Here is a 24,670-nt window from a genome sequence, read left to right as displayed (position 1 = left end):
GGACTTTACATTTTTTGTAAACTTTTTTAACCCAATGTATTTTCTTCTTGTTAATACCCCATGTCATGAAGGACATATTTAACCTCCAAGAAAAATATTTTCCTATCTCAGGCATCAAAGCCCTTGTCACGTTTTGACCTTAGTTATTTTGTTATGTCTTTGTTTTAGTATGGTCAGGGCGTGAGTTGGGTGGGTTGTCTGTGTTAGTTTTTCTATGATTTGGTATTTCTGTGTTTTGGCCTGGTATGGTTCTCAATCAGAGGCAGCTGTCAATCGCTGTTTTTCACCCTTGAGTTGTGGGTGATTTTTTTCTGTTTTGTGTCTACACCAGACAGGACTGTTTCGTTTCGGTCATTCTCCTTTGTTATTTTGTTTCAGTGTTCTCGTGATAATAAATGATCAATGTGGACACTTACCACGCTGCGCATTGGTCCTCCTCTTCTCCTTCATACGACGACCGTTACAGCCTTATGATTGTCGGCCATTTTCTTCTGATACGGACACCATTTGTCTTCAACCGCGTTATGGACAGTATGGAAGTCGTCTGAATATGATTATAAAAAAATACTTGTAATAATCATATGTCCCTCAAACTAATTCAATAATTACAAATATAAAATATATATTAAATCTCACACTTTTGCAAATTAAAGCCTGAAATGGACACTTTGTGTGTCATCGACCTCATCATTTTTAATAAAAAAGTATGGTTTCACTTCAGAATTTGAAATAATGTCTATATTCTCATGATTGCTCGAAATATTTCAGACTGAGCTCAACAAACATTAAATTCATATTTCATAAACCTTCCAAAATTGTGTCACAAAAATGGTCATGTAACAGGGTTGAAGATGGTAACAGAGTTGAAGAGACAAACTGTAAGGACCGACACTGGAGACGAGAAGCAAGTACAGGCAGTGAACATTTAATGGAAAACGGACATCAAACAAAACAAGAACAGCGTCTGGACGGGGGGAATAAAATAACATTACGACAATAATGCTGACACAGGGAACAAAGCTGAGGAACAGACAGATATAGAGGGGGCAATCAACAACGTGAAGGAGTCCAGGTGAGTCCAATGAGTGCTGATGCGCGTAATGATGGTGACAGGTGTACGTAATGAAGGGCAGCCTGGTGCCCTCGAGAGGGAGAGAGGGAGCAGGCGTGACACAAATACAGCTTCCATATAAATTGGTTTAGTTTATTCTCAAATTCACTCCGAGATTTTCTATAAACATTGTATTTCATAGAAGTAACCATTTGACGATGGCAATTTATATCAATTTGAATTAAATTGTATTAACCCAACTCTTAACTAAACAAACCATAGCAGACATTAACAACATAGAACAGGTCATCAGAACATGTCAACAGGTCATCTTACTGAACAGGTCTTCAGAACAGATTAACAGGTCAACAGGTCAGAACAGATCATCTTACTGAGCAGGTCATCAGAACAGGTCAACAGGTCAGAATATGTCAACAGGTCAGAACAGATCATCTTACTGAACAGGTCATCAGAATCATAAATCCCTTTATGTAGGCTCCCAGTTACTACAGAAATGTCAGCGAGACCGTCCTCTCTACTCCTCAACAGCTACTGGACGAATCGAAAGACCCGAAGAGACCTGAGCCTGTCTGTTGAAACATCACAGGCTGGGTCGCCACTGGATACACTTCCTATTGGCAGGCTGAGGCTTCGGCGGTATGTTACAATCATGACCACAGAACACAATGAATATCTTCATTATAAATAAGTCTGTGGGGCTGGAAGGACATCATCAAACAGGTACCAGTGGATGTGAACAGACCATAATAATCTGTTTGATCCAACGTGATGCAAACACTTTACCTGGACATGTGTTTTCATTCATCAAAAGTCGATAAATTCTCTGCTCAGACCCCATCCAAAGAACATCAAAAGTCGTGCTATAAATTCTCGGACAACCCAAAGATTCCTAGATGCTCTTCCAGACTCCCTCTAACCTACCCAAGGACGTCAGAGTACAGACATCAATTAACCACCTAACTGAGGAACTCAATTTCACCTTGCGCACTACCCTAGATGCAGTCGCACCCCTAAAAACCAAAAACATTTGTCATAAGAAACTAGCTCCCTGGTATACAGAAAATACCCGAGCTCTGAAGCAAGCTTCCAGAAAATTTGAACGGAAATGGCGCCACACCAAACTGGAAGTCTTCCGACTAGTTTGGAAAGACAGTACCGTGCAGTATCGAAGAGCCCTTACTGCTGCTCGATCATCCTATTTTTCCAACTTAACTGAGGAAAATAAGAACAATCCTAAATGTATTTTGGTACTGTCGCAAAGTTAACTAAAAAGCAGCATTTCCCAAGAGCGGATGGCTTTCACTTCAGCAGTGATAAATTCATGAACTTCTTGGAGGAAAAGATCATGATCATTAGAAAGCAAATTACGGACTCCTCTTTAAATCTGCATATTCCTCCAAAGCTCAGTTGTCCTGAGTCTGCACAACTCTGCCAGGACCTAGGATCAAGAGAGACACTTAAGTGTTTTAGTACTATATCTCTTGACACAATGATGAAAATAATCATGGCCTCTAAACCTTCAAGCTGCATACTGGACCATATTCCAACTAAACTACTGAAAGAGCTGCTTCCTGTGCTTGGCCTTCCTATGTTGAACATAATAAACGGCTCTCTATCCACCGGATGTGTACCAAACTCACTAAAAGTGGCAGTAATAAAACCTTTCTTGAAAAAGCCAAACCTTGACCCAGAAAATATTTTTTTAAACTATCAGCCTATATCGTATCTCCCATTCCTCTAAAAAAAAAGTTAAAAGCTGTTGCGCAGCAAATCACTGCCTTCCTGAAGACAGACAATGTATACGAAACGCTTCAGTCTGGTTTTAGACCCCATCATAGCACTGAGACTGCACTTGTAAAGGTGGTAAATTACCTTTTAATGGCGTCAGACCAAGGCTCTGCGTCTGTCCTCGTGCTCCTAGACCTTAGTGCTGCTTTTGATACCATCGATCACCACATTCTTTTGGAGAGATTGGAAACCCAAATTGGTCTACATGGACAAGTTCTGGCCTGGTTTAGATCTTATCTGTCGGAAAGATATCAGTTTGTCTCTGTGGATAGTTTGTCCTCTGACAAATGAACTGTAAATTTCGGTGTTCCTCAAGGTTCTGTTTTAGGACCACTATTGTTTTCACTATATATTTTACCTCTTGGTGATGTCATTCTGAAACATAAAGTTAACTTTCACTGCTATGCGGATGACACACAGCTGTACATTTCGATGAAACATGGTGAAGCCCCAAAATTGCCCTCGCTGGAAGCCTGTGTTTCAGACATGAGGAAGTGGATGGCTGCAAATGTTCTACTTTTAAACTTGGACAAAACAGAGATGCTTATTCTAGGTTTCAAGAAACAAAGAGATTTTCTGTTGAATCTGACAATTAATCTTGATGGTTGTACAGTCATCTCAAATAAAACTGTGAAGGACCTCTGCGTTACTCTGGACCCTGATCTCTCTTTTGAAGAACATATCAAGACCATTTCAAGGACAGCTTTTTTCCATCTACGTAACATTGCAAAAATCAGAGACTTTCTGTCCAAAAATGATGCAGAAAAATTAATCCATGCTCTTGTCACTTCTAGGTTAGACTACTGCAATGCTCTACTTTCCTGGCTACCCGGATAAAGCACTAAATAAATTTCCGTTAGTGCCTAACACGGCTGCTAGAATCTTGACTAGAACCAAAAAGAATTATCATATTACTCCAGTGCTAGCCTCTCAACACTGGCTTCATGTTAAGGCAAGGGCTGATTTCAAGGTTTTACTGCTAACCTACAAAGCATTACATGGGCTTGCTCATACCTATCTTTCCGATTTGGTCCTGCCGTACATACCTCCACGTATGCTACGGTCACCAGACGCATGCTACGGTCACCAGACGCAGGCCTCCTAACTGTCCCTAGAATTTCTAAGCAAACAGCTGGGGGCAGGGCTTTCTCCTATAGAGCTCCATTTTTATGGAATGGTCTGCCTACCCATGTGAGAGACGCAGACTCTGTCTCAACCTTTAAGTCTTTATTGAAGACTCATCTCTTCAGTAGGTCCTATGATTGAGTGTAGTCTGTCCCAGGAGTGTGAAGATGAACGGAAAGGCACTGGAGCAACAAACTGCCCTTGCTGTCTCTGCCTGGCCGGTTCCCCTCTCTCCACTGGGATTCCCCCCCCCTTGGGTTGTGCCGAGGCGGAGATCTTTGTGGGCTATACTCAGCCTTGTCTCAGGATGGTAAGTTGGTGGCTGAAGATATCCCTCTAGTGGTGTGGGGTCTGTGCTTTGGCAAAGTGAGTGGGGCTATATCATGCATGTTTGGCCCTGTCTGAGGGTATCGTCAGATGGGGCCACAGTGTCTCCCGACCCCTCCAGTCTCAGCCTCCAGTTTTTATGCTGCAGTAGTTTGTGTCGGGGGTCTAGGGTCAGTCTGTTATGTCTGAAGTATTTATCCTGTCTCTTCCGATGTCCTGTGTGAATTTAAGTATGCTCTCTCTAATTCTCTCTTTCTTTCTTTCTTTCTTTCTCTCGGTGGACCTGAGCCCTAGGACCATGCCTCGGGACTACCTGGCACAATGACTCCTTGCTGTCCCCAGTCCACCTGGCCATGCTGCTGCTCCAGTTTCAACTGTTCTACCTGCGGCTATGGTATCCTGACCTGTTCACCGGACGTGCTACCGGTCCCAGACCTGCTGTTTTCAACTCTCTAGAGACAGCAGGAGCGGTAGAGATACTCTTAATGATCGGCTATGAAAAGCCAACTGACATTTACTCCTGAGGTGCTGACCTGTTGCACCCTCGACAACCACCTGGCCTGATATTGGCCTGATATAATCTCCACCCGGCACAGCCAGAAGAGGACTGGCCAACCCTCATAGCCTGGTTCCTCTCTAGGTTTCTTCCTAGGTTCTGGCCTTTCTAGGGAGTTTTTTCATAGCCACCGTGCACCGTGCTTCTACACCTGCATTGCTTGCTGTTTGGCGTTTTAGGCTGGGTTTCTGTACAGCACTTGGAGATATCAGCTGATGTACGAAGGGCTTTATAAATAATTTTGATTTGATTTGATCTGTGGACACAACATGTTATTTTCATGAGAGAAACTGACCAGGTGAAACTATAATCTCTTATTGATGTCACCTGTTGAATCCACATCAATCACAGACCGTTTAAAGATTAGTTGTTGAGCCTAGAGACAATTGAGACATGGACTGTGTATGTGTGCCGTTCAGAGGGTGAATGGGCAAGACACAATATTTAAGCGCATTTGAACGGGGTATGGTAGTAGGTACCAGGCGCACCGGTTTGAGTGTGTCAAGAACTGCAACCCTGCTGGGTTTTTCACGCTCAACAGTTTCCCATGTGTATCAAGAAAAGTCCACCACTCAAAGGACATTTAGTCAACTTGACACAACTGTGGTAAGCATTGGAGTCAAGCATCCCTGTGGAACGCTTTCCACACCTTGCAGAGGTGGCGTAGGCACAGATACTGAGTGTACATAACATGTTGAACACCTTCCTACATTATCTTAGTAGCACCCCCTTTAGCCTTCATAACAGCCTCAATTTGTGAACGAATTGATGTTCCAACTGTTTTGTACACTCAGTGTAGGTCTTAAACGTGTCTGAGCCTATAGTACTCCACTGCCCAATCAGCTCTGGACTTCCCCACTGGATCTCCTCACATTTACATAATTTAGCAGACACGCTTATCCAGAGTGAGTTACAGGAACAATTTGAGTTAAGTGCCCTGCTCAAGGGCACACTTGAGATTTTCCACTTGAGATTTTGCACATGCAACTGACATCACGATAATGAACTAGCTTAGCTAATGAACTAGCTTAGCTAATGAACTAGCTTAGCTAATGAACTAGCTTAGCTAATGAACTAGCTTAGCTAATGAACTAGCTTAGCTAATGAACTAGCTACGTTGGTCGAGGTGTGCATGACCAGAATGACACAGATCTTCACAGTCTTGTATCATATTCAGCTCCAGGCTGCCATTCATTACTCACACCTGTCACCATCATTACGCGCATTAGCGATCACTGGACTCATCTGGAGTCCTTCACTTTGTTGATTGTCCCGTCTATAACTGTCTGCTCCCCCATTTGTTCCCTGTGTCAGCATTAATTTTAATTTTTTTAAATGTTTATTTCACCTTTATTTAACCAGGTAGGCTAGTTGAGAACATCTTTATTTAACCAGGTAGGCAAGTTGAGAACAAGTTCTCATTTACAATTGTGACCTGGCCAAGATAAAGCAAAGCAGTTCGACACATACAACGACACAGAGTTACACATGGAGTAAAACAAACATACAGTCGATAATATAGTAGAAAAATAAGTCAATGTGAGCAAATGAGGTGAGATAAGGGAGGTAAAGGCAAAAAAAAGGCCATGGTGGCGAAGTAAATACAATATAGCAAGTAAAACACTGGAATGGTAGATTTGCAGTGGAAGAATGTGCAAAGTAAAGATAGAAATATTGGGGTGCAAAGGAGCAAAATAAATAAATAAATACAGTAGGGGGAGAGGTAGTTGTTTGGGCTAGATTATAGATGGGGTATGTACAGGTGCAGTAATCTGTGAGCTGCTCTGACAGCTGGTGCTTAAGGCTAGTGAGGAGATAAGTGTTAATGTTAATGTCATTATGTGTTCATGTCCAGACACTGTCCTGTCCTGTTCCATGTACATTGCTCCTTAAATGTTCACTTCCTGTACATGCTTCTCATCTACCAGCGTCGATCCTTACAGAATGCTGACATCGGGGCCTCCCGAGTAGCGCAGTGGTCTAAGACACTGCATCGCAGTGCTAGCTGTGCCACTAGAGATCCTGGTCCGAGTCCAGGCTCTGTCGCAGCCAGCCGCGACTGGGACACCCATGGGGCAGTGCACAATTGGCCCAGCATCATCCTGGTAAGGGGAGGGTTTGGCCGGCAGGGATGGCCTTGTCCCCACGTCATGTTTCAGCCGGCCCATCAGGCTCCCACGCCGGGGATCGGCGGGCTCCCACGCCTCAGCCGGCTCGCCAGGCTCCCATGCCTCTGCCAGTTCATTGGGCTTCTACGCCCCAACCGGCTTGTCCAGCGCCCATGCCTCGGCTGGCCCATCAGGCTCACCCAGGTGGGACGCCGTGTGGCGCCCCTAGAGGGGGGTGGGGGTACTGCTACACCTGCTCCCGCTCTCCCTCTCTGGAAAGCGTGATCACACAGTCTTCTGGAAACAGCTGGTGCTATCATGCATGGTTCAGTGTTATTTGCATCGAAGCGAGCATAGAAGTAGTTTAGCTCGTCTGGTAAACTCTTGTCACTGGGCAGCTCTCGGCTGTGCTTCCCTTTGTTGTCTGTAATGGTTTGCAAGCCCTGCCACATCCGACGAGCGTCAGAGCCAGTGTAGTACGATTCAATCTTAGTCCTGTATTGACGCTTTGCCTGTTTGATGGTTCGTCGGAGGGCATAGCGCGGGATTTCTTATAAGCTTCCGGGTTAGAGTCCAGCTCCTTTAAAGCGGCAGCTCAAGCCTTTAGCTCAGTGCGGATGTTGCCTGTAATCCATGGATTCTGGTTGGGATATGTACGTACAGTTACTGTGGGGACGACGTCACCAATGCACTTATTGATGAAACCGATGCACTTATTGATGAAGCCAATGACTGGTGTGGTTTATTCCTCAATGCCATCGGAGGAATCCCGGAACATATTCCAGTCTGTGCTAGCAAAACACTTCATTTAGCACGATATGTTACATTTGGTATGAAGACCAGGTTGCATATAAGGATAAATTCACATTTTTTTATGGGGCGAGATTGGTTGGCTTAACAGGGTAGAATGAGGTACGCAAATAAATATTGCAATTTTAATCAATAATCATGCATTTATTTGGAAAAATACATACTCACCAAAAGTGCACAAATAGATGTTTACATCGATGGCAAAATCTATGTGCAAATTGTATTCGTCATATCCTAAGTAGAGATTCAGTGAAGGCCACAGATGACATGAAAAAATGAATTGTTTCAGTTAAAAACAACATATTTTCTGATATTTCAAATCAATTCAAATCAAATTGTATTGGTCACATACACATGGTCAGCAGATGTTATTGCCAGTGTAGTGAAATGCTTGTAGTGTAGGGAAAATGCTTGTTAAAAAAATGTCATGTTTCTTACACTTCATTACAGGGGACATTTCAATGTATATAAATTAAGCTTTTTAAATTAGATGTCGGTGATCCAATAAACTTAAAAAAGGTCTGAGGAACTAAAAAAAATACAGGTTTAATAGAATGACTCAGCTACTGTTTGAGTCTGGGTTTTGTGAAATGAGGCCAATTTGTATTTACCGTCGCCTTAATCTAGTCCCCAGACACTTCTTCCAATTTCCGTTGTGCGCAATAGCCTGGGGGCGAGGTTACTGTAGCCTTGACTGCCCTAATTGGCTCTGCAGCGACAAGTGGTGCGTTTGAAAACTATAGAAAGTTCTCTCTTTTTCTTTTCCGTGTGACTTTACCTGGAACTTTTTTGAAACCGGTAAGTTAAGGTGGTTTGGAAAGTCAACAGGGTAAAGGTGGAATAATTCGTGTCCAGTACGTTTTAAAACGATGTGCCATACTGAACGCGACCCAGGTCATTCTGGGTATTATGCAATCCGTGACACTCTCGAGGCGTGTGTTCAAAAAGATAGACCAGTTTTAATAGAAGTCTGCGGGTAGATCGCCAGCTTGCAAGGATCATATCCCGTTTTCGCATTTTCCTTCATTAAATAAGGTAGGTTTCTACCATGACAGAATTTTTGGTGTTTTCAAGACAAAAAAATGAATACGTTTTTTTTTTTGCGGTGAGCTTCCTTTTGGTTGATTCTGATACTTTCCAAGTGGGGAACTGAGTTTATCTTTCTACGAGTTTCCAAGTAGAAAATGTCGGAGTTTCCGAGTTCCGATTTTCTTGAATGCGGCAACATGAATAGGGTTTCTCTGCATGAGTTATAACTTCTTTTTATTTATTTAACTAGGCAAGTCAGAACAAATTCGTATTTACAATGAAGGCGCCGCCCTTTGGCACTTCCAATTACGGCCGGTTGTGATACAGCCTGGATAACTTGATTGCTAATCATTTATGAGAATATCTGAGAATAAGCTGTTGTTGACTTCAAATAACCTTTCTCTACACAATTATTTTTCAACAAAACACATAGATGTAGCCTACTATGTGCATCGGCAATGAAGTATGTTGAATAAGTACAATTGGTCGTGAGACAGCTACGCACTATGCGACAACACAATTTGATGTCGGGTCAATATACTTTAGCCTCAATCCACTATAAGCATGGACCGACGGCTTTTGGACTAGCAATGATTTCCAACTTCCACTGATACCGATTGTTGGTCCGGATTGTCTACGCTTGGTTCAGATTTGGTCAGACCAGCCATGATTTGGCCCAGGCCAAAACATAGGCATCTGATTGGGGTCCGGACCAAATCTGAACCAATCATAGAGTACGTTTACACGCACACTACTAATTTGATATTAAAGTGATTATGACAGAAGGCGGAGTATGGCTTTAGTCATGTAAACATGCACCCTATTCTTCTGATATTGATCGGTGTAAGGTCATATTCAAAGTAAGAATGCGCGGATTAAAACGTCTGCTCGCTTAATCAGCTCAACCTCCCTCTTTAATACGCGATTGAAGTGAGTTCGGGAAAAATTGAAAGTATGCATCTTATAATTCGTTTTCACGTACAAACTTTATATGTCCGAACTCGGAATCAAATAGTCTTTGCAAAAATAACACGATCACTGTGGCAGAACGTTTATTTGGATTGAGTTTCTGCATTTATCAAAGTCCCATCAGTAGCCTGATTTCAGTACAGTACTCCGGCCAGCCTGTTGCACCAGTTGGGCATAAACAAGTTGGTTTTAAATGCTAAATCGGCGTATATACGTCCGACTTTGGGATCAGAATGTACACCTGTTGCACAAATAAAAAAAATAAGACTAGTTTTAGCTAAATCTGGCGTAAGCAATATGCGTTCATGAGATTTGATGGTTCATACGGGTGGTTGTTAGGCAGTGCCCGTTACTAGGCTGTTACGGTCTTCATGGCAGTAATACACTTTGCAAGACGTGTCCTCATTACTTCGCAAATCCCACCACTATGTATGCACGTTTTCTCAACCACAAGTGGATGAATCAACTAATAATTATTGTGGGAATGAATATCACTGAATTACGAAAATATTGGAATAAAGTAGGCTAGTGCCACTGAAGGAATTTATTAAATTGTTGCTTTTACAGCCCCATGAATGGGACAGTAGTTATCGCGCTGCTTTGAGACAAGCGTGGGGACTCGTCTTGATTATCAATCAATGTCGGATTTTTGTTTTCATGGAATTTCCGTTTGGATATTTGGTTACAATTAGACTGGGAAAATGTTAGCCCGCGCAAGTTCCCCCAAAACACCAGTCTCAAAGTCAACAGTGAAGAGGTGACTCCGGGATGCTGGCCTTCTAGGCAGAGTTGCTAAAAGAGAGCCATATCTCAGACTGTCCAATAAAAAGAAAAGATTAACATGGGCAAAATAACACACACTGGACAGAGGAACTCTGCCTAGAAGGCCAGCATCCCGGATTCGCCTCTTCGCTGTTGACGTTGAGACAGGTGTTTTGGGGGAACTATTTAATGAAGCTGCCAGTTGAGGACTTGTGAGGCGTCTGTTTCTCAAACGTGACACTAATGTACTTGTCCTCTTGCTCAGTTGTGCACCTGGGCCTCCCACTCCTCTTTCTATTCTGGTTAGAGCCAGTTTGCGTTGTTCTGTGAATGGAGTAGTACACAGCGTTGTACGAGATCTTCAGTTTCTTGGCAATTTCTCTCATTGAATAGCCTTCATTTCTCAGAACAAGAAGACTGACAAGTTTCAGAAGAAAGTTATTTGTTTCTGTCCATTTTGAGCCTGTAATCGAACCCACAAATGCTGATGCTCCAGATACTCACCTAGTTTAAATTATATGTTGAAATCTTCATTTGGCTCCTCTTTCCTATATTAAATGGATAAACAAATAATTATTGTGTTATAATGTTTACTTTATTAAGAATGTATGTGGCAGTTGAAATTTGGCCCAATGTCTCTAATGAGCACTTTTTAACTTTCATTCAGAACCGAAAATTTAGCTATTTTTAACGCCTGGAAAATACGTATATTCAACATCTGGAAAATGTACCTGATTTTTTTTTTTTTTTTTAAATGTCCAGAAAAGTATTTTTAACATGATTTAACTTACTAGGGAAGCCTACTATAAAATAGCATTTGTCACTTGCACCGAATACGACCTTAAGGTGAAATGCTTACCTATACGAGCCCTTAACCAACAATGCACTTTTAAGAAAATAGAGTTAAGAAAATATTTACTAAATAAACTAAAGTAAATACTTCAAAAAACATTTTTTTTTTAAAGGTGCTTGTTTTTATGTTTGCAGACGTGCGCCCTCTGCTGTTCATTCCTTTGACTACACTGCCTGTCAATAATCTGTCACTTTAAGCCTATGTAATCATTGCAACTGAATTCTGACTTTTGAATACATTCTAGAGAAAACATGGCAACAGTGACAGTCATGCACCGGCAGCCAGCCCTGTGGAGGCAGTGCCATAGGACGGCTGGTATTGGCGTCTGTCGTCTCCACACCAGCAGCAGCAGTGCCTCCTCCAAAGAGCATTACAAGGTCCTAGTGCTGGGAGGAGGAACTGGGGGCATCGCAATGAGTGCTCGGATGAAGAGGAAGCTAGGGGCGGAAAATGTGGCCATAGTGGAAACCAGTGAGGTATTAAAGACAGTTGTTGACTGCTAAAGGGCGCCATATTCTCTATAGCATCGGTGCTAGGGAAAGGGGGATACCTAGTCAGTTGTACAACTGAATGACTTAAATTGAAATGTGTCTTCCGAATATAACCCAACCCCTCAATCAGAGAGGCCTACAATCTACAGTCAATCCAATGTGCCTTAAGAAAGTATTCATACCCCTTGACTTATTCCACATTTTTTTTATATAGCCTTTATTCAAAATAGATTCAAAATATATAATTCTTACCCATCTACACACAATTTATTGAGAATGAAATACAGTATTCATTTACAAAAGTATTCACATCCTTGAGTCAATACTTTTTTAGATTACAGCTGCAAGTCTTTCTGGGTAAGTCTCTAAGAGCTTTCCACACCTGGATTGTGCAACATTTGTCCGTTATTGTTTTTAATATTCTTCAAGATCTGTCAAATTGGTTCTCACTGCTAGACAACCATTTTCAGATCTTGCCAATGATTTTTAAGTAGATTTAAGTCAAAGCTGTAATATGGCCACTCAGGAACATTCACTGTCTTCTTGGCAAGCAACTACAGAGTAGATTTGGCCTTGTGAAATTAGGTTATTGTCCTGCTGAAAGGTGAATTCTTCTCCCAGTGTCTGGTGGAAAGCAGACTGAACCAGGTTTTCCTCTAGGATTTTTCCTGTGCTTAGCTCCATTCGGTTTCTTTTTTTATCCTGAAAAACTCCCCAGTCCTTAATGATTACAGGCATACCCATAACATGATGCAGCCACCACTACGCTTGGAAATATGGAGAATGATTCTCAGTAACGTATTGGATTTGCCCCAAACATAACAATTTGTTTTCAGGACAAAAGTAAATTGCTTTGTCACATGTTTTGCAGTTTTACTTTAGTACCTTGTTGCAAACAGAATGCATGTTTTGGAATATTTATATTCTGTATAGGCTTCCTTCTTTTCACTCTGTTATTTAGATTAGTATTGTGTAGTAACTATAATGTTGTTTATCCATCCTCAGTTTTCTTCTGTCACAGCCATTAAACGCTGTAACTGTTTTAAAGTCTCCATTGGCCTTATGGTGAAATCCCTGAGCGGTTTCCTTCCTCTCCGGCAACTGAGTTAGGAAGGACACCTGTATGTTTGTAGTGACTGGGGTGTATTGATGCACCATACAAAGTGTAATAGATAAATTCACCATTTTCAAAGGGATATTCAATGTCTGCTATTTATTTTATTTTGACCATTTAACAATGGGGTCCCTTCTTTTCGAGGCATGGGAAAACCTCCCTGGTCTTTGTGTTTCAAATTCACTGCTCGACGGAGGGACCTTACTGATAATTGTGTTTGTGTGTGGGTTACAGAGATGAGGTAGTCATTCAAAAATCATATTGAACATTATTCCATATAACTTGTTAAGCAACGTTTTACTCCTGAACTTATTTAGGCTTAATCTAACAAAGGGGTTGAATACTTATTGAACTCAAGACATTTCAGCTTTTCATTTTTTTTAATGAATTTGTTTAAAAAATATATATATACTCTAAACACAATTACACTTTGACATTATGGGATATTAAATGAAGGTTAGTGACAATTATTATTATTATTAAAAAAAAAATCCAATTTAAATTAAGGCTGTAAAACACAACAAAAATGTGGGAAAAGGCCATGGTGTGAATACTTTCTGAAGGCTCTGTAGTCCACTACTTGACCAGAGCCCATAGTGCATTATTTAGGGAAAGAGGGTGCCATTTGGGACATCCACAGGCTATTGAGGATGAACTTGTAGTCTAGTGCATGGGACAACATTTATTGAGCAGCGTTCTTCCCTGTGTTTTATAGATGCACTACTATCAACCCATCTGGACGTTGGTTGGAGCTGGAGTTAAAAGTGTGGCCGCCTCTGGTCGCCCTACAGCCAGTGTCATACCTCCTGGAGTCAAGTGGGTGAAATCGAATGTACGGGAGATCGACCCAGACACACACACTGTACGCACAGACAATGGCATGGAGGTAGGAAGGGCTGTTTTTTTACTTTCCCTATCGTTAATTTGATTTAAGACATGTTGATTGACTTGATCAAACGTCATTATTGGGCTTGGTATCGACGTGAGCAAGGCAAAAGGTCAGTCGAGTGTTGTCATAATCTATTTTTTCCCACCTTTCCTGGCAACCTCAAATGCTATAGAGATTCTCTTAATATGAAATGGGTCTTGATATGCAACTAACCAAATGTCAATGAAGTCAATTTCAGCTTTACTTGTCCTATCCAAGGAGGTAGGCGTACAATCATTTTCCACCCTACTACTGACTGAAACGTGTTGTCTTCCCTGTAACAGATCTCCTACCAGTATCTGATAGTGGCTCTAGGTCTACAACTACACTACGAGAAGGTGATAATAACATAGATTGTTAGTTTCACTTTCTCAATATTGTTTCAACACAAGACTTACTGTATAATAGTGTAGAGACACGTTTGGACAGTTACATGTGCCTGTGTTCTGTTGCCGGTGTTCTGTTGTTCTGTTGCCGGTGTTCTGTTGTTCTGTTGCCGGTGTTCTGTGTTCTGTTGTTCTGTTGCCGGTGTTCTGTTGTTCTGTTGCCGGTGTTCTGTTGTTCTGTTGCCGGTGTTCTGTGTTCTGTTGTTCTGTTGCCTGTGTTCTGTTGTTCTGTTGCCGGTGTTCTGTTGGTCTGTTGCCTGTGTTCTGTTGTTCTGTTGCCTGTGTTCTGTTGTTCTGTGTTCTGTTGCCTGTGTTCTGTTGCCTGTGTTCTGTTGCCTGTGTTCTGTTGCCTGTGTTCTGTTGCCTGTGTTCTGTTGTTCTGTTGCCTGTGTTCTGTTGCCTGTGTTCTGTTGCCTGTGTTCTGATGTTCTGTTACCTGTGTTCTGTTGTCTGTGTTCTGATGTTCTGTTGTTATCAGTTAGTTATTTGGTGTAGGCTATGGCCAAACAGTAGCCTGTGTTCTGTTACCTGTGTTCTGATGTTCTGTTGTTATCAGTTAGTTATTTGGTGTAGGCTATGGCCAAACAGTAGCCTGTGTTCTGTTACCTGTGTTCTGATGTTCTATTGTTATCAGTTAGTTATTTGGTGTAGGCTATGGCCAAACAGTAGCCTGTGTTCTGTTACCTGTGTTCTGATGTTCTATTGTTATCAGTTAGTTATTTGGTGTAGGCTATGGCCAAACAGTAGCCTGTGTTCTGTTACCTGTGTTCTGATGTTCTGTTGTTATCAGTTAGTTATTTGGTGTAGGCTATGGCCAAACAGTAGCCTGTGTTCTGTTACCTGTGTTCTGATGTTCTGTTGTTATCAGTTAGTTATTTGGTGTAGGCTATGGCCAAACAGTAGCCTGTGTTCTGTTACCTGTGTTCTGATGTTCTGTTGTTATCAGTTAGTTATTTGGTGTAGGCTATGGCCAAACAGTAGCCTGTGTTCTGTTACCTGTGTTCTGATGTTCTGTTGTTATCAGTTAGTTATTTGGTGTAGGCTATGGCCAAACAGTAGCCTGTGTTCTGTTACCTGTGTTCTGATGTTCTGTTGTTATCAGTTAGTTATTTGGTGTAGGCTATGGCCAAACAGTAGCCTGTGTTCTGTTACCTGTGTTCTGATGTTCTGTTGTTATCAGTTAGTTATTTGGTGTAGGCTATGGCCAAACAGTAGCCTGTGTTCTGTTACCTGTGTTCTGATGTTCTATTGTTATCAGTTAGTTATTTGGTGTAGGCTATGGCCAAACAGTAGCCTGTGTTCTGTTACCTGTGTTCTGATGTTCTGTTGTTATCAGTTAGTTATTTGGTGTAGGCTATGGCCAAACAGTAGCCTGTGTTCTGTTACCTGTGTTCTGATGTTCTGTTGTTATCAGTTAGTTATTTGGTGTAGGCTATGGCCAAACAGTAGCCTGTGTTCTGTTACCTGTGTTCTGATGTTCTATTGTTATCAGTTAGTTATTTGGTGTAGGCTATGGCCAAACAGTAGCCTGTGTTCTGTTACCTGTGTTCTGATGTTCTGTTGTTATCAGTTAGTTATTTGGTGTAGGCTATGGCCAAACAGTAGCCTGTGTTCTGTTACCTGTGTTCTGATGTTCTGTTGTTATCAGTTAGTTATTTGGTGTAGGCTATGGCCAAACAGTAGCCTGTGTTCTGTTACCTGTGTTCTGATGTTCTGTTGTTATCAGTTAGTTATTTGGTGTAGGCTATGGCCAAACAGTAGCCTGTGTTCTGTTACCTGTGTTCTGATGTTCTGTTGTTATCAGTTAGTTATTTGGTGTAGGCTATGGCCAAACAGTAGCCTGTGTGATTTCTGTTTAATAAACTGTTCAATTAGGGAATTCGTTCCTCTGTTGTGGACATTATTTTATTTATGATATATCGAGGTCGTTACAATTGTATGCGTCAGTCTCTGCCAATGATATAATCTTTTGGTCTTTTTTTACAATGACTTTCTAGATCAAAGGCCTGCCTGAGATCGATGATTGGGAGGAATTTAAGATTGGTTCAAACTACTCCGTGCAAACCGTGGAGAAGACTTGGAGTGCCCTGCAGAACTTCAAGGAGGGAAATGCTATATTCTCTTTCCCCAACACTCCGGTGAAGTGTGCAGGAGCACCACAGAAGATCATGTACCTGACCGATGCTTATCTCAGAAAGGTACTGTAATACGACTGATACAAAAATACATCAGATAAAGCTTCATAAACAACTATTATGATGACCCTGCATTTTGTCTCATGATCTGGGTCGTGTTAGCGGACATTTTACCGAAACATTTTGCAACAGAAGTGTTTCTTATTAGACGTGTTCAGATAATATCTTCCTGTTTCACTCCGTGTTTTTAAAATTATTTTTCTTCCATTTCATACCTACTGAACACAACCCATTTCATACCTACTGAACACAACCCATTTCATACCTACTGAACACAACCCATTTCATACCTACTGAACACAACCCATTTCATACCTACTGAACACAACCCATTTCATACCTACTGAACACAACCCATTTCATACCTACTGAACACAACCCATTTCATACCTACTGAACACAACCCATTTCATACCTACTGAACACAACCCATTTCATACCTACTGAACACAACCCATTTCATACCTACTGAACACAACCCATTTCATACCTACTGAACACAACCCATTTCATACCTACTGAACACAACCCATTTCATACCTACTGAACACAACCCATTTCATACCTACTGAACACAAACCCATTTCATACCTACTGAACACAACCCATTTCATACCTACTGAACACAACCCATTTCATACCTACTGAACACAACCCATTTCATACCTACTGAACACAAACCCATTTCATACCTACTGAACACAACCCATTTCATACCTACTGAACACAACCCATTTCATACCTACTGAACACAACCCATTTCATACCTACTGAACACAAACCCATTTCATACCTACTGAACACAACCCATTTCATACCTACTGAACACAACCCATTTCATACCTACTGAACACAACCCATTTCATACCTACTGAACACAAACCCATTTCATACCTACTGAACACAAACCCATTTCATACCTACTGAACACAAACCCATTTCATACCTACTGAACACAAACCCATTTCATACCTACTGAACACAAACCCATTTCATACCTACTGAACACAAACCCATTTCATACCTACTGAACACAACCCATTTCATACCTACTGAACACAACCCATTTCATACCTACTGAACACAACCCATTTCATACCTACTGAACACAACCCATTTCATACCTACTGAACACAACCCATTTCATACCTACTGAACACAACCCATTTCATACCTACTGAACACAACCCATTTCATACCTACTGAACACAAACCCATTTCATACCTACTGAACACAAACCCATTTCATACCTACTGAACACAACCCATTTCATACCTACTGAACACAAACCCATTTCATACCTACTGAACACAACCCATTTCATACCTACTGAACACAACCCATTTCATACCTACTGAACACAAACCCATTTCATACCTACTGAACACAAACCCATTTCATACCTACTGAACACAAACCCATTTCATACCTACTGAACACAAACCATTTCATACCTACTGAACACAACCCATTTCATACCTACTGAACACAACCCATTTCATACCTACTGAACACAACCCATTTCATACCTACTGAACACAACCCAGCATAAAAAGTTATTCTGGTCTGATCCTTCTCGAAGACAGGGAAAAGAGCAACTGCCAACGTCATGTACAACACGTCACTGCCAGTGCTGTTTGGGATCAAGAAATATGCAGATGCATTGTGGGAGATAGTGAAGAATCGCGACATCCAGGTGAATCTCAGACACAACCTCGTAGAGGTCCGGGCCAACAAGCAGGAGGCCGTGTTTGAAAACCTTGACAATCCTGGAGAAACTGAAGTGTTTGAGGTAAGTTCCAGGTAGCCTGGCCCCAGAACTGTTTGTGTTATGTTGCCAACTCCTATGCCTATGGTCATTATCATGTGTCACAAAGACCGTAGGAGTTGGCAAGACAACACAGACATATCTGGGACCAGGCTAAGTTCCAGGCAGCTATGATGTACACATGGAGAACACGGAATGGTCGTTCAGAGGGGTTTGTTTTACACATCTGCAATAGATTATCTAAGATGACATAGAAGCTTGATGCTAAGAAACAAACAATCCAGAATTATTCATATCGGAACATTCACTGGGCAACAACAAGACAGTCACGGTTGTATAATTTCATTTGTTTTTTGCTCATTTTCAGTCAATGAATCAATCTTTTCTTTCTGTCAGTATGAGATGCTTCACGTCACTCCTCCAATGGGACCCAGCCCGGTGATTAAAGGATCCTCATTGGCTGATGAGGGTGGCTGGCTGGACGTCAACAAAGAGACCCTTCAACATAACAAGTATCCCAACGTGTTTGGGATCGGAGACTGCACCAACCTGCCAACAGCCAAAACGGCTGCTGCGGTGGGTATGTGGTTTCAGTTCTTCTATTTTCCCACTACAAAAAAATAACACCACAAAACACCAAGTCAGGGGAAACGGCTCTTGCAAAACTTTTTTAATGGTATTTGCCTGCCCACCTGCCAGGTTGAAAACCTGTACCTACAGTCAGGTCCATAATTATTGGCAGCCTTGATAAAGATGAGTGAAAAAGACTGTATAAAATAAATAATACAAATACTGATCTATATTGTATGCTTTAAACAGTTGGGGAATTATATTATTATATACCAATAAAGTTGCTCAGAGAAAGAGATTTTGTTTAACAAGTAATACATAAAATATATCTAAAAAAAAGATAGGGTTTAAAATTGTTTTACTCCGGAACCTTCCACTGTTTTACTCCAGCACCTTCCACTGTTTTACTCCGGAACCTTCCACTGTTTTACTCCGGAACCTTCCACTGTTTTACTCCAGCACCTTCCACTGTTTTACTCCGGAACCTTCCACTGTTTTACTCCGGAACCTTCCACTGTTTTACTCCAGCACCTTCCACTGTTTTACTCCGGAACCTTCCACTGTTTTACTCCAGCACCTTCCACTGTTTTACTCCAGCACCTTCCACTGTTTTACTCCGGAACCTTCCACTGTTTTACTCCGGAACCCTCCCCTGTTTTACTCCAGCACCTTCCACTGTTTTACTCCAGCACCTTCCACTGTTTTACTCCGGAACCTTCCACTGTTTTACTCCGGAACCCTCCCCTGTTTTACTCCGGAACCCTCCCCTGTTTTACTCCGGAACCCTCCCCTGTTTTACTCCGGAACCCTCCCCTGTTTTACTCCAGCACCTTCCACTGTTTTACTCCAGCACCTTCCACTGTTTTACTCCGGAACCCTCCCCTGTTTTACTCCAGCACCTTCCACTGTTTTACTCCGGAACCCTCCCCTGTTTTACTCCAGCACCTTCCACTGTTTTACTCCGGAACCTTCCCCTGTTTTACTCCAGCACCTTCCACTGTTTTACTCCGGAACCCTCCCCTGTTTTACTCCAGCACCTTCCACTGTTTTACTCCGGAACCCTCCCCTGTTTTACTCCAGCACCTTCCACTGTTTTACTCCGGAACCCTCCCCTGTTTTACTCCGGAACCCTCCCCTGTTTTACTCCAGCACCTTCCACTGTTTTACTCCGGAACCCTCCCCTGTTTTACTCCGGAACCCTCCCCTGTTTTACTCCAGCACCTTCCACTGTTTTACTCCGGAACCCTCCCCTGTTTTACTCCAGCACCTTACACTGTTTTACTCCGGAACCCTCCCCTGTTTTACTCCAGCACCTTACACTGTTTTACTCCGGAACCCTCCCCTGTTTTACTCCAGCACCTTCCACTGTTTTACTCCGGAACCCTCCCCTGTTTTACTCCAGCACCTTCCACTGTTTTACTCCGGAACCCTCCCCTGTTTTACTCCAGCACCTTCCACTGTTTTACTCCGGAACCCTCCCCTGTTTTACTCCAGCACCTTCCACTGTTTTACTCCAGCACCTTCCACTGTTTTACTCCAGCACCTTCCCCTGTTTTACTCCAGCACCTTCCCCTGTTTTACTCCGGATCCCTCCCCCGTTTTAAATCAAATCAAAATCAAATCAAATGTATTTATATAGCCCTTCGTACATCAGCTGATATCTCAGTGCTGTACAGAAACCCAGCCTAAAACCCCCCAAACGGCAAGCAATGCAGGTGTAGAAGCACGGTGGCTAGGAAAAACTCCATAGAAAGGCCAGAACCTAGGAAGAAACCTACAGAGGAACCAGGCTATGTGGGGTGGCCAGTCCTCTTCTGGCTGTGCCGGGTGGAGATTATAACAGAACATGGCCAAGATGTTAAAATGTTCATAAATGACCAGCATGGTCGAATAATAATAAGGCAGAACAGTTGAAACTGGAGCAGCAGCACGGTCAGGTGGACTGGGGACAGCAAGGAGTCATCATGTCAGGTAGTCCTGGGGCATGGTCCTAGGGCTCAGGTCAGTTGAAACTGGAGCAGCAGCACGGCCAGGTGGACTGGGGACAGCAAGGAGTCATCATGTCAGGTAGTCCTGGGGCATGGTCCTAGAGCTCAGGTCCTCCGAGAGAGAGAAAGAAAGAGAGGAGAGAATTAGAGAACGCACACTTAGATTCATACAGGACACCGAATAGGACAGGAGAAGTACTCCAGATATAACAAACTGACCCTAGCCCCCCGACACATAAACTACTGCAGCATAAATACTGGAGGCTGAGACAGGAGGGGTCAGGAGACACTGTGGCCCCATCCGAGGACACCCCCGGACAGGGCCAAACAGGAAGGATATAACCCCACCCACTTTGCCAAAGCACAGCCCCCACACCACTAGAGGGATATCTTCAACCACCAACTTACCATCCTGAGACACCTGAGTATAGCCCACAAAGATCTCTGCCATGGCACAACCCAAGGGGGGGCGCCAACCCAGACAGGATGACCACATCAGTGAATCAACCCACTCAGGTGACGCACCCCTTCCAGGGACGGCATGAGAGAGCCCCAGTAAGCCAGTGACTAAGCCCCTGTAATAGGGTTAGAGGCAGAGAATCCCAGTGGAAAGAGGGGAACCGGCCAGGCAGAGACAGCAAGGGCGGTTCGTTGCTCCAGAGCCTTTCCGTTCACCTTCCCACTCCTGGGCCAGACTACACTCAATCATATGACCCACTGAAGAGATGAGTCTTCAGTAAAGACTTAAAGGTTGAGACCGAGTTTGCGTCTCTGACATGGGTAGGCAGACCGTTCCATAAAAATGGTGCTCTATAGGAGAAAGCCCTGCCTCCAGCTATTTGCTTAGAAATTCTAGGGACAATTAGGAGGCCTGCGTCTTGTGACCGTAGCGTACGTGTAGGTATGTACGGCAGGACCAAATCAGAGAGATGGGTAGGAGCAAGCCCATGTAATGCTTTGCAGGTTAGCAGTAAAACCTTGAAATCAGCCCTTGCTTTGACATGAAGCCAGTGTAGGGAGGCTAGCACTGGAGTAATATGATCAATTTTTTTGGTTCTAGTCAGTCAATTCTAAATAAATCAGTGTCACCAGCAAAGCACCCCCACACCATAACACCTCCCCTTCCATGCTTCACGGTGGGAAATACACATGCAAAGAATGCGTTCACCCACATCGCGTCTCACAAAGACACGGCGGTTGAAACCAAAAATCTCCAATTTGGACTCCAGACCAAAGGACAAATGTTCACCGGTCTAATGTCCATTGCTCGTGTTTCTTGACCCAAGCAAGTCTCTTCTTCTTATTGGTGTCCTTTTAGTAGTGGTTTCTTTGCAGCAATTTGACCATGAAGACCTGATTCACACACTCTTCTGAACAGTTGATGTTGATATGTGTCTGTTACTTGAAGCATTTATTTGGGCTGCAATCTGAGGTGCAGTTAACTCTAATGAACTTATCCTCTGCAGCAGAGGTAACTCTGGGTCTTCCTTTCCTGTGGTGGTCCTCATGAGAGCCAGTTAACTCTAATGAACTTATCCTCTGCAGCAGAGGTAACTCTGGGTCTTCCTTTCCTGTGGCGGTCCTCATGAGAGCCAGTTAACTCTAATGAACTTATCCTCTGCAGCAGAGGTAACTCTGGGTCTTCCTTTCCTGTGGCGGTCCTCATGAGAGCCAGTTAACTCTAATGAACTTATCCTCTGCAGCAGAGGTAACTCTGGGTCTTCCTTTCCTGTGGTGGTCCTCATGAGAGCCAGTTAACTCTAATGAACTTATCCTCTGCAGCAGAGGTAACTCTGGGTCTTCCTTTCCTGTGGCGGTCCTCATGAGAGCCAGTTAACTCTAATGAACTTATCCTCTGCAGCAGAGGTAGCTCTGGGTCTTCCTTTCCTGTGGTGGTCCTCATGAGAGCCAGTTAACTCTAATGAACGTATCCTCTGCAGCAGAGGTAACTCTGGGTCTTCCTTTCCTGTGGTGGTCCTCATGAGAGCCAGTTAACTCTAATGAACTTATCCTCTGCAGCAGAGGTAACTCTGGGTCTTCCTTTCCTGTGGCGGTCCTCATGAGAGCCAGTTTCATCATAGCGCTTGAATGTTTTTTTGCGACTGCACTTGAAGAAACTTTCAAAGTTCTTGAAATGTTCCGGATTAACTGACCTTCATGTCTTAAAGTAATGTTGGACTGTCGTTTTCTCTTTGCGGGAACCACTGGTCTAAGATCCCTCCCAAAGTGTTTTCCAATCTCATAAAACATTTTTAGAAAAAGGCTCAGTGTTGTTATCCTGGAGTATTGAAAACAGAGGTCCCAATCATTTTGACCCCTATCTTCCTCAGATTTTTCGTACTACTTCTCTGAACAATTGTATTGGTATAAAACAATATAATTTCCCAATTGTTTTAAGCATACTATATAGCTCAGTATTTGAATTTCTTTTTTTTTTATACCATTTAAAAAAAAAAAAATTAACAATTTTTTATCAAGGGTGCCAATAATTATGGACCTGGCTACATGTAGTATATTTTCTATTGAGCGTGGGAAAGATAACATGGTGTATTTTATTTCCAGCTGCTCAGTCTAGTATTCTGGACAGGACTATTTCAAAAGTCTTGAAGAATGAAAAGCCGGATACGAAGGTACGTTACATAACTAAGACTAAATCAATTAAACCTAACCTCCTTTTTGAAAAATGTTATTACAAATACGTATTTAATTTTTTCATAAACTACGAGATAACACTGTGCTAAAATACTTGTGTTTACAGTACGACGGCTACACTTCCTGCCCTTTGGTGACGAGTTACAGTAAAGTCATTCTGGCTGAGTTTGACTACAGTGGTCAGCCATTGGAGACGTTCCCCATTGACCAAAGCAAGGAGAGATGGACCATGTACCAAATGAAAGCTGACGTGATGCCTCATCTGTACTGGCATGGTCTCCTCAAGTAAGTAGCTGTCAAAGAGAATTCCTGGGTTGTGTTCATTAGGCACCAAAATGGAAAAACTGACTGAAACATGGAGCGTTTAACCAATAAGACACCCTTATTTTCATTTTCTGTTGCAAAAAAAAACGTTTTCAAATGTTTTCTGTTGTATGCCCTAATAAACACAACCCTGTATATAGACTATAGTGGCAGGAAATAAAGTCTAAATGGATATTTTTGTTGGGGGAATATTAGTCTTCAACGTACATCTGATCTTTTTTCCCCAAAGGGGATTCTGGGGTGGACCAGGACCAATCAGGAAAATCCTGCACCTTGGGATGAAATAGAAGTTATAACCTGTTAAGATGTGCTGTTCCAGACTGCTACACTGTAATCTTTACAATAAGCACGATCATTTCATAATACAATTTAAACAAGTCATTGACAATCAATTGGAATCTCAAAGTGAATCGATGACAAAAGTAATATTGCAGCATTCCATGACATACTATATCGTTCATTATAAACTGGGTGGTTCGAGCTCTGAATGCTGATTGGCTGAAAGCCGTGGTATATCAGACCGTATACAACGGGTATGACAAAACATGTATTTGTAGTGCTCTAATTATGTTCGTAACCAGTTTATAATAGCAATAAGGCACCTCGGGGGTTTGTGGTATATGGCCAATATACCACGGCTAAGGGCTGTGTCCAGGCACTCCGCGTTGCGTCATGCATAAGAACAGCCCTTAGCCGTGGTATATTGGCCATATACCACACCTCCACGGGCCTTATTGCTTAAATGTGCTACCAGGCAGGATTTGTTTCACATATAGGCCTATATTTATAAAAATGTCAATCTGATAATGGAATGTATATCATTGAATATCTTATAAATGTGATTTACAGAGATT

General features: G+C 42.5%; 1 protein-coding gene across 2 annotated transcripts; it reads left to right on the top strand.

Annotated features, from left to right (window-relative positions):
* Positions 1-8,431: 8,431 nt before the first annotated feature.
* LOC110500795 (sulfide:quinone oxidoreductase, mitochondrial) lies at positions 8,432-24,398 on the top strand. 2 transcript variants are annotated; one of them, XM_021578338.2, is made up of 10 exons: positions 8,432-8,584; positions 11,644-11,875; positions 13,720-13,890; positions 14,217-14,270; positions 16,316-16,516; positions 18,097-18,306; positions 18,679-18,862; positions 23,403-23,470; positions 23,599-23,777; positions 24,046-24,398. In XM_021578338.2, exons 2-10 carry the CDS (start codon positions 11,651-11,653, stop codon positions 24,101-24,103), a joined length of 1,350 nt encoding a protein of 449 aa, XP_021434013.2. In that variant the 5' UTR covers positions 8,432-8,584; positions 11,644-11,650; the 3' UTR covers positions 24,104-24,398. The 2 variants fall into 2 exon arrangements, with proteins under 2 accessions (XP_021434013.2, XP_021434007.2); XM_021578332.2 differs by lacking the exon at positions 8,432-8,584 and adding an exon at positions 8,668-8,821.
* The last annotated feature ends 272 nt before the right edge of the window (positions 24,399-24,670 follow it).

This window comes from Oncorhynchus mykiss, chromosome 2 (assembly GCF_013265735.2).
Source record: "Oncorhynchus mykiss isolate Arlee chromosome 2, USDA_OmykA_1.1, whole genome shotgun sequence".
Taxonomy (NCBI): Eukaryota; Metazoa; Chordata; class Actinopteri; order Salmoniformes; family Salmonidae; genus Oncorhynchus; species Oncorhynchus mykiss.
This window is presented reverse-complemented; position numbering and strand designations above follow the sequence as displayed.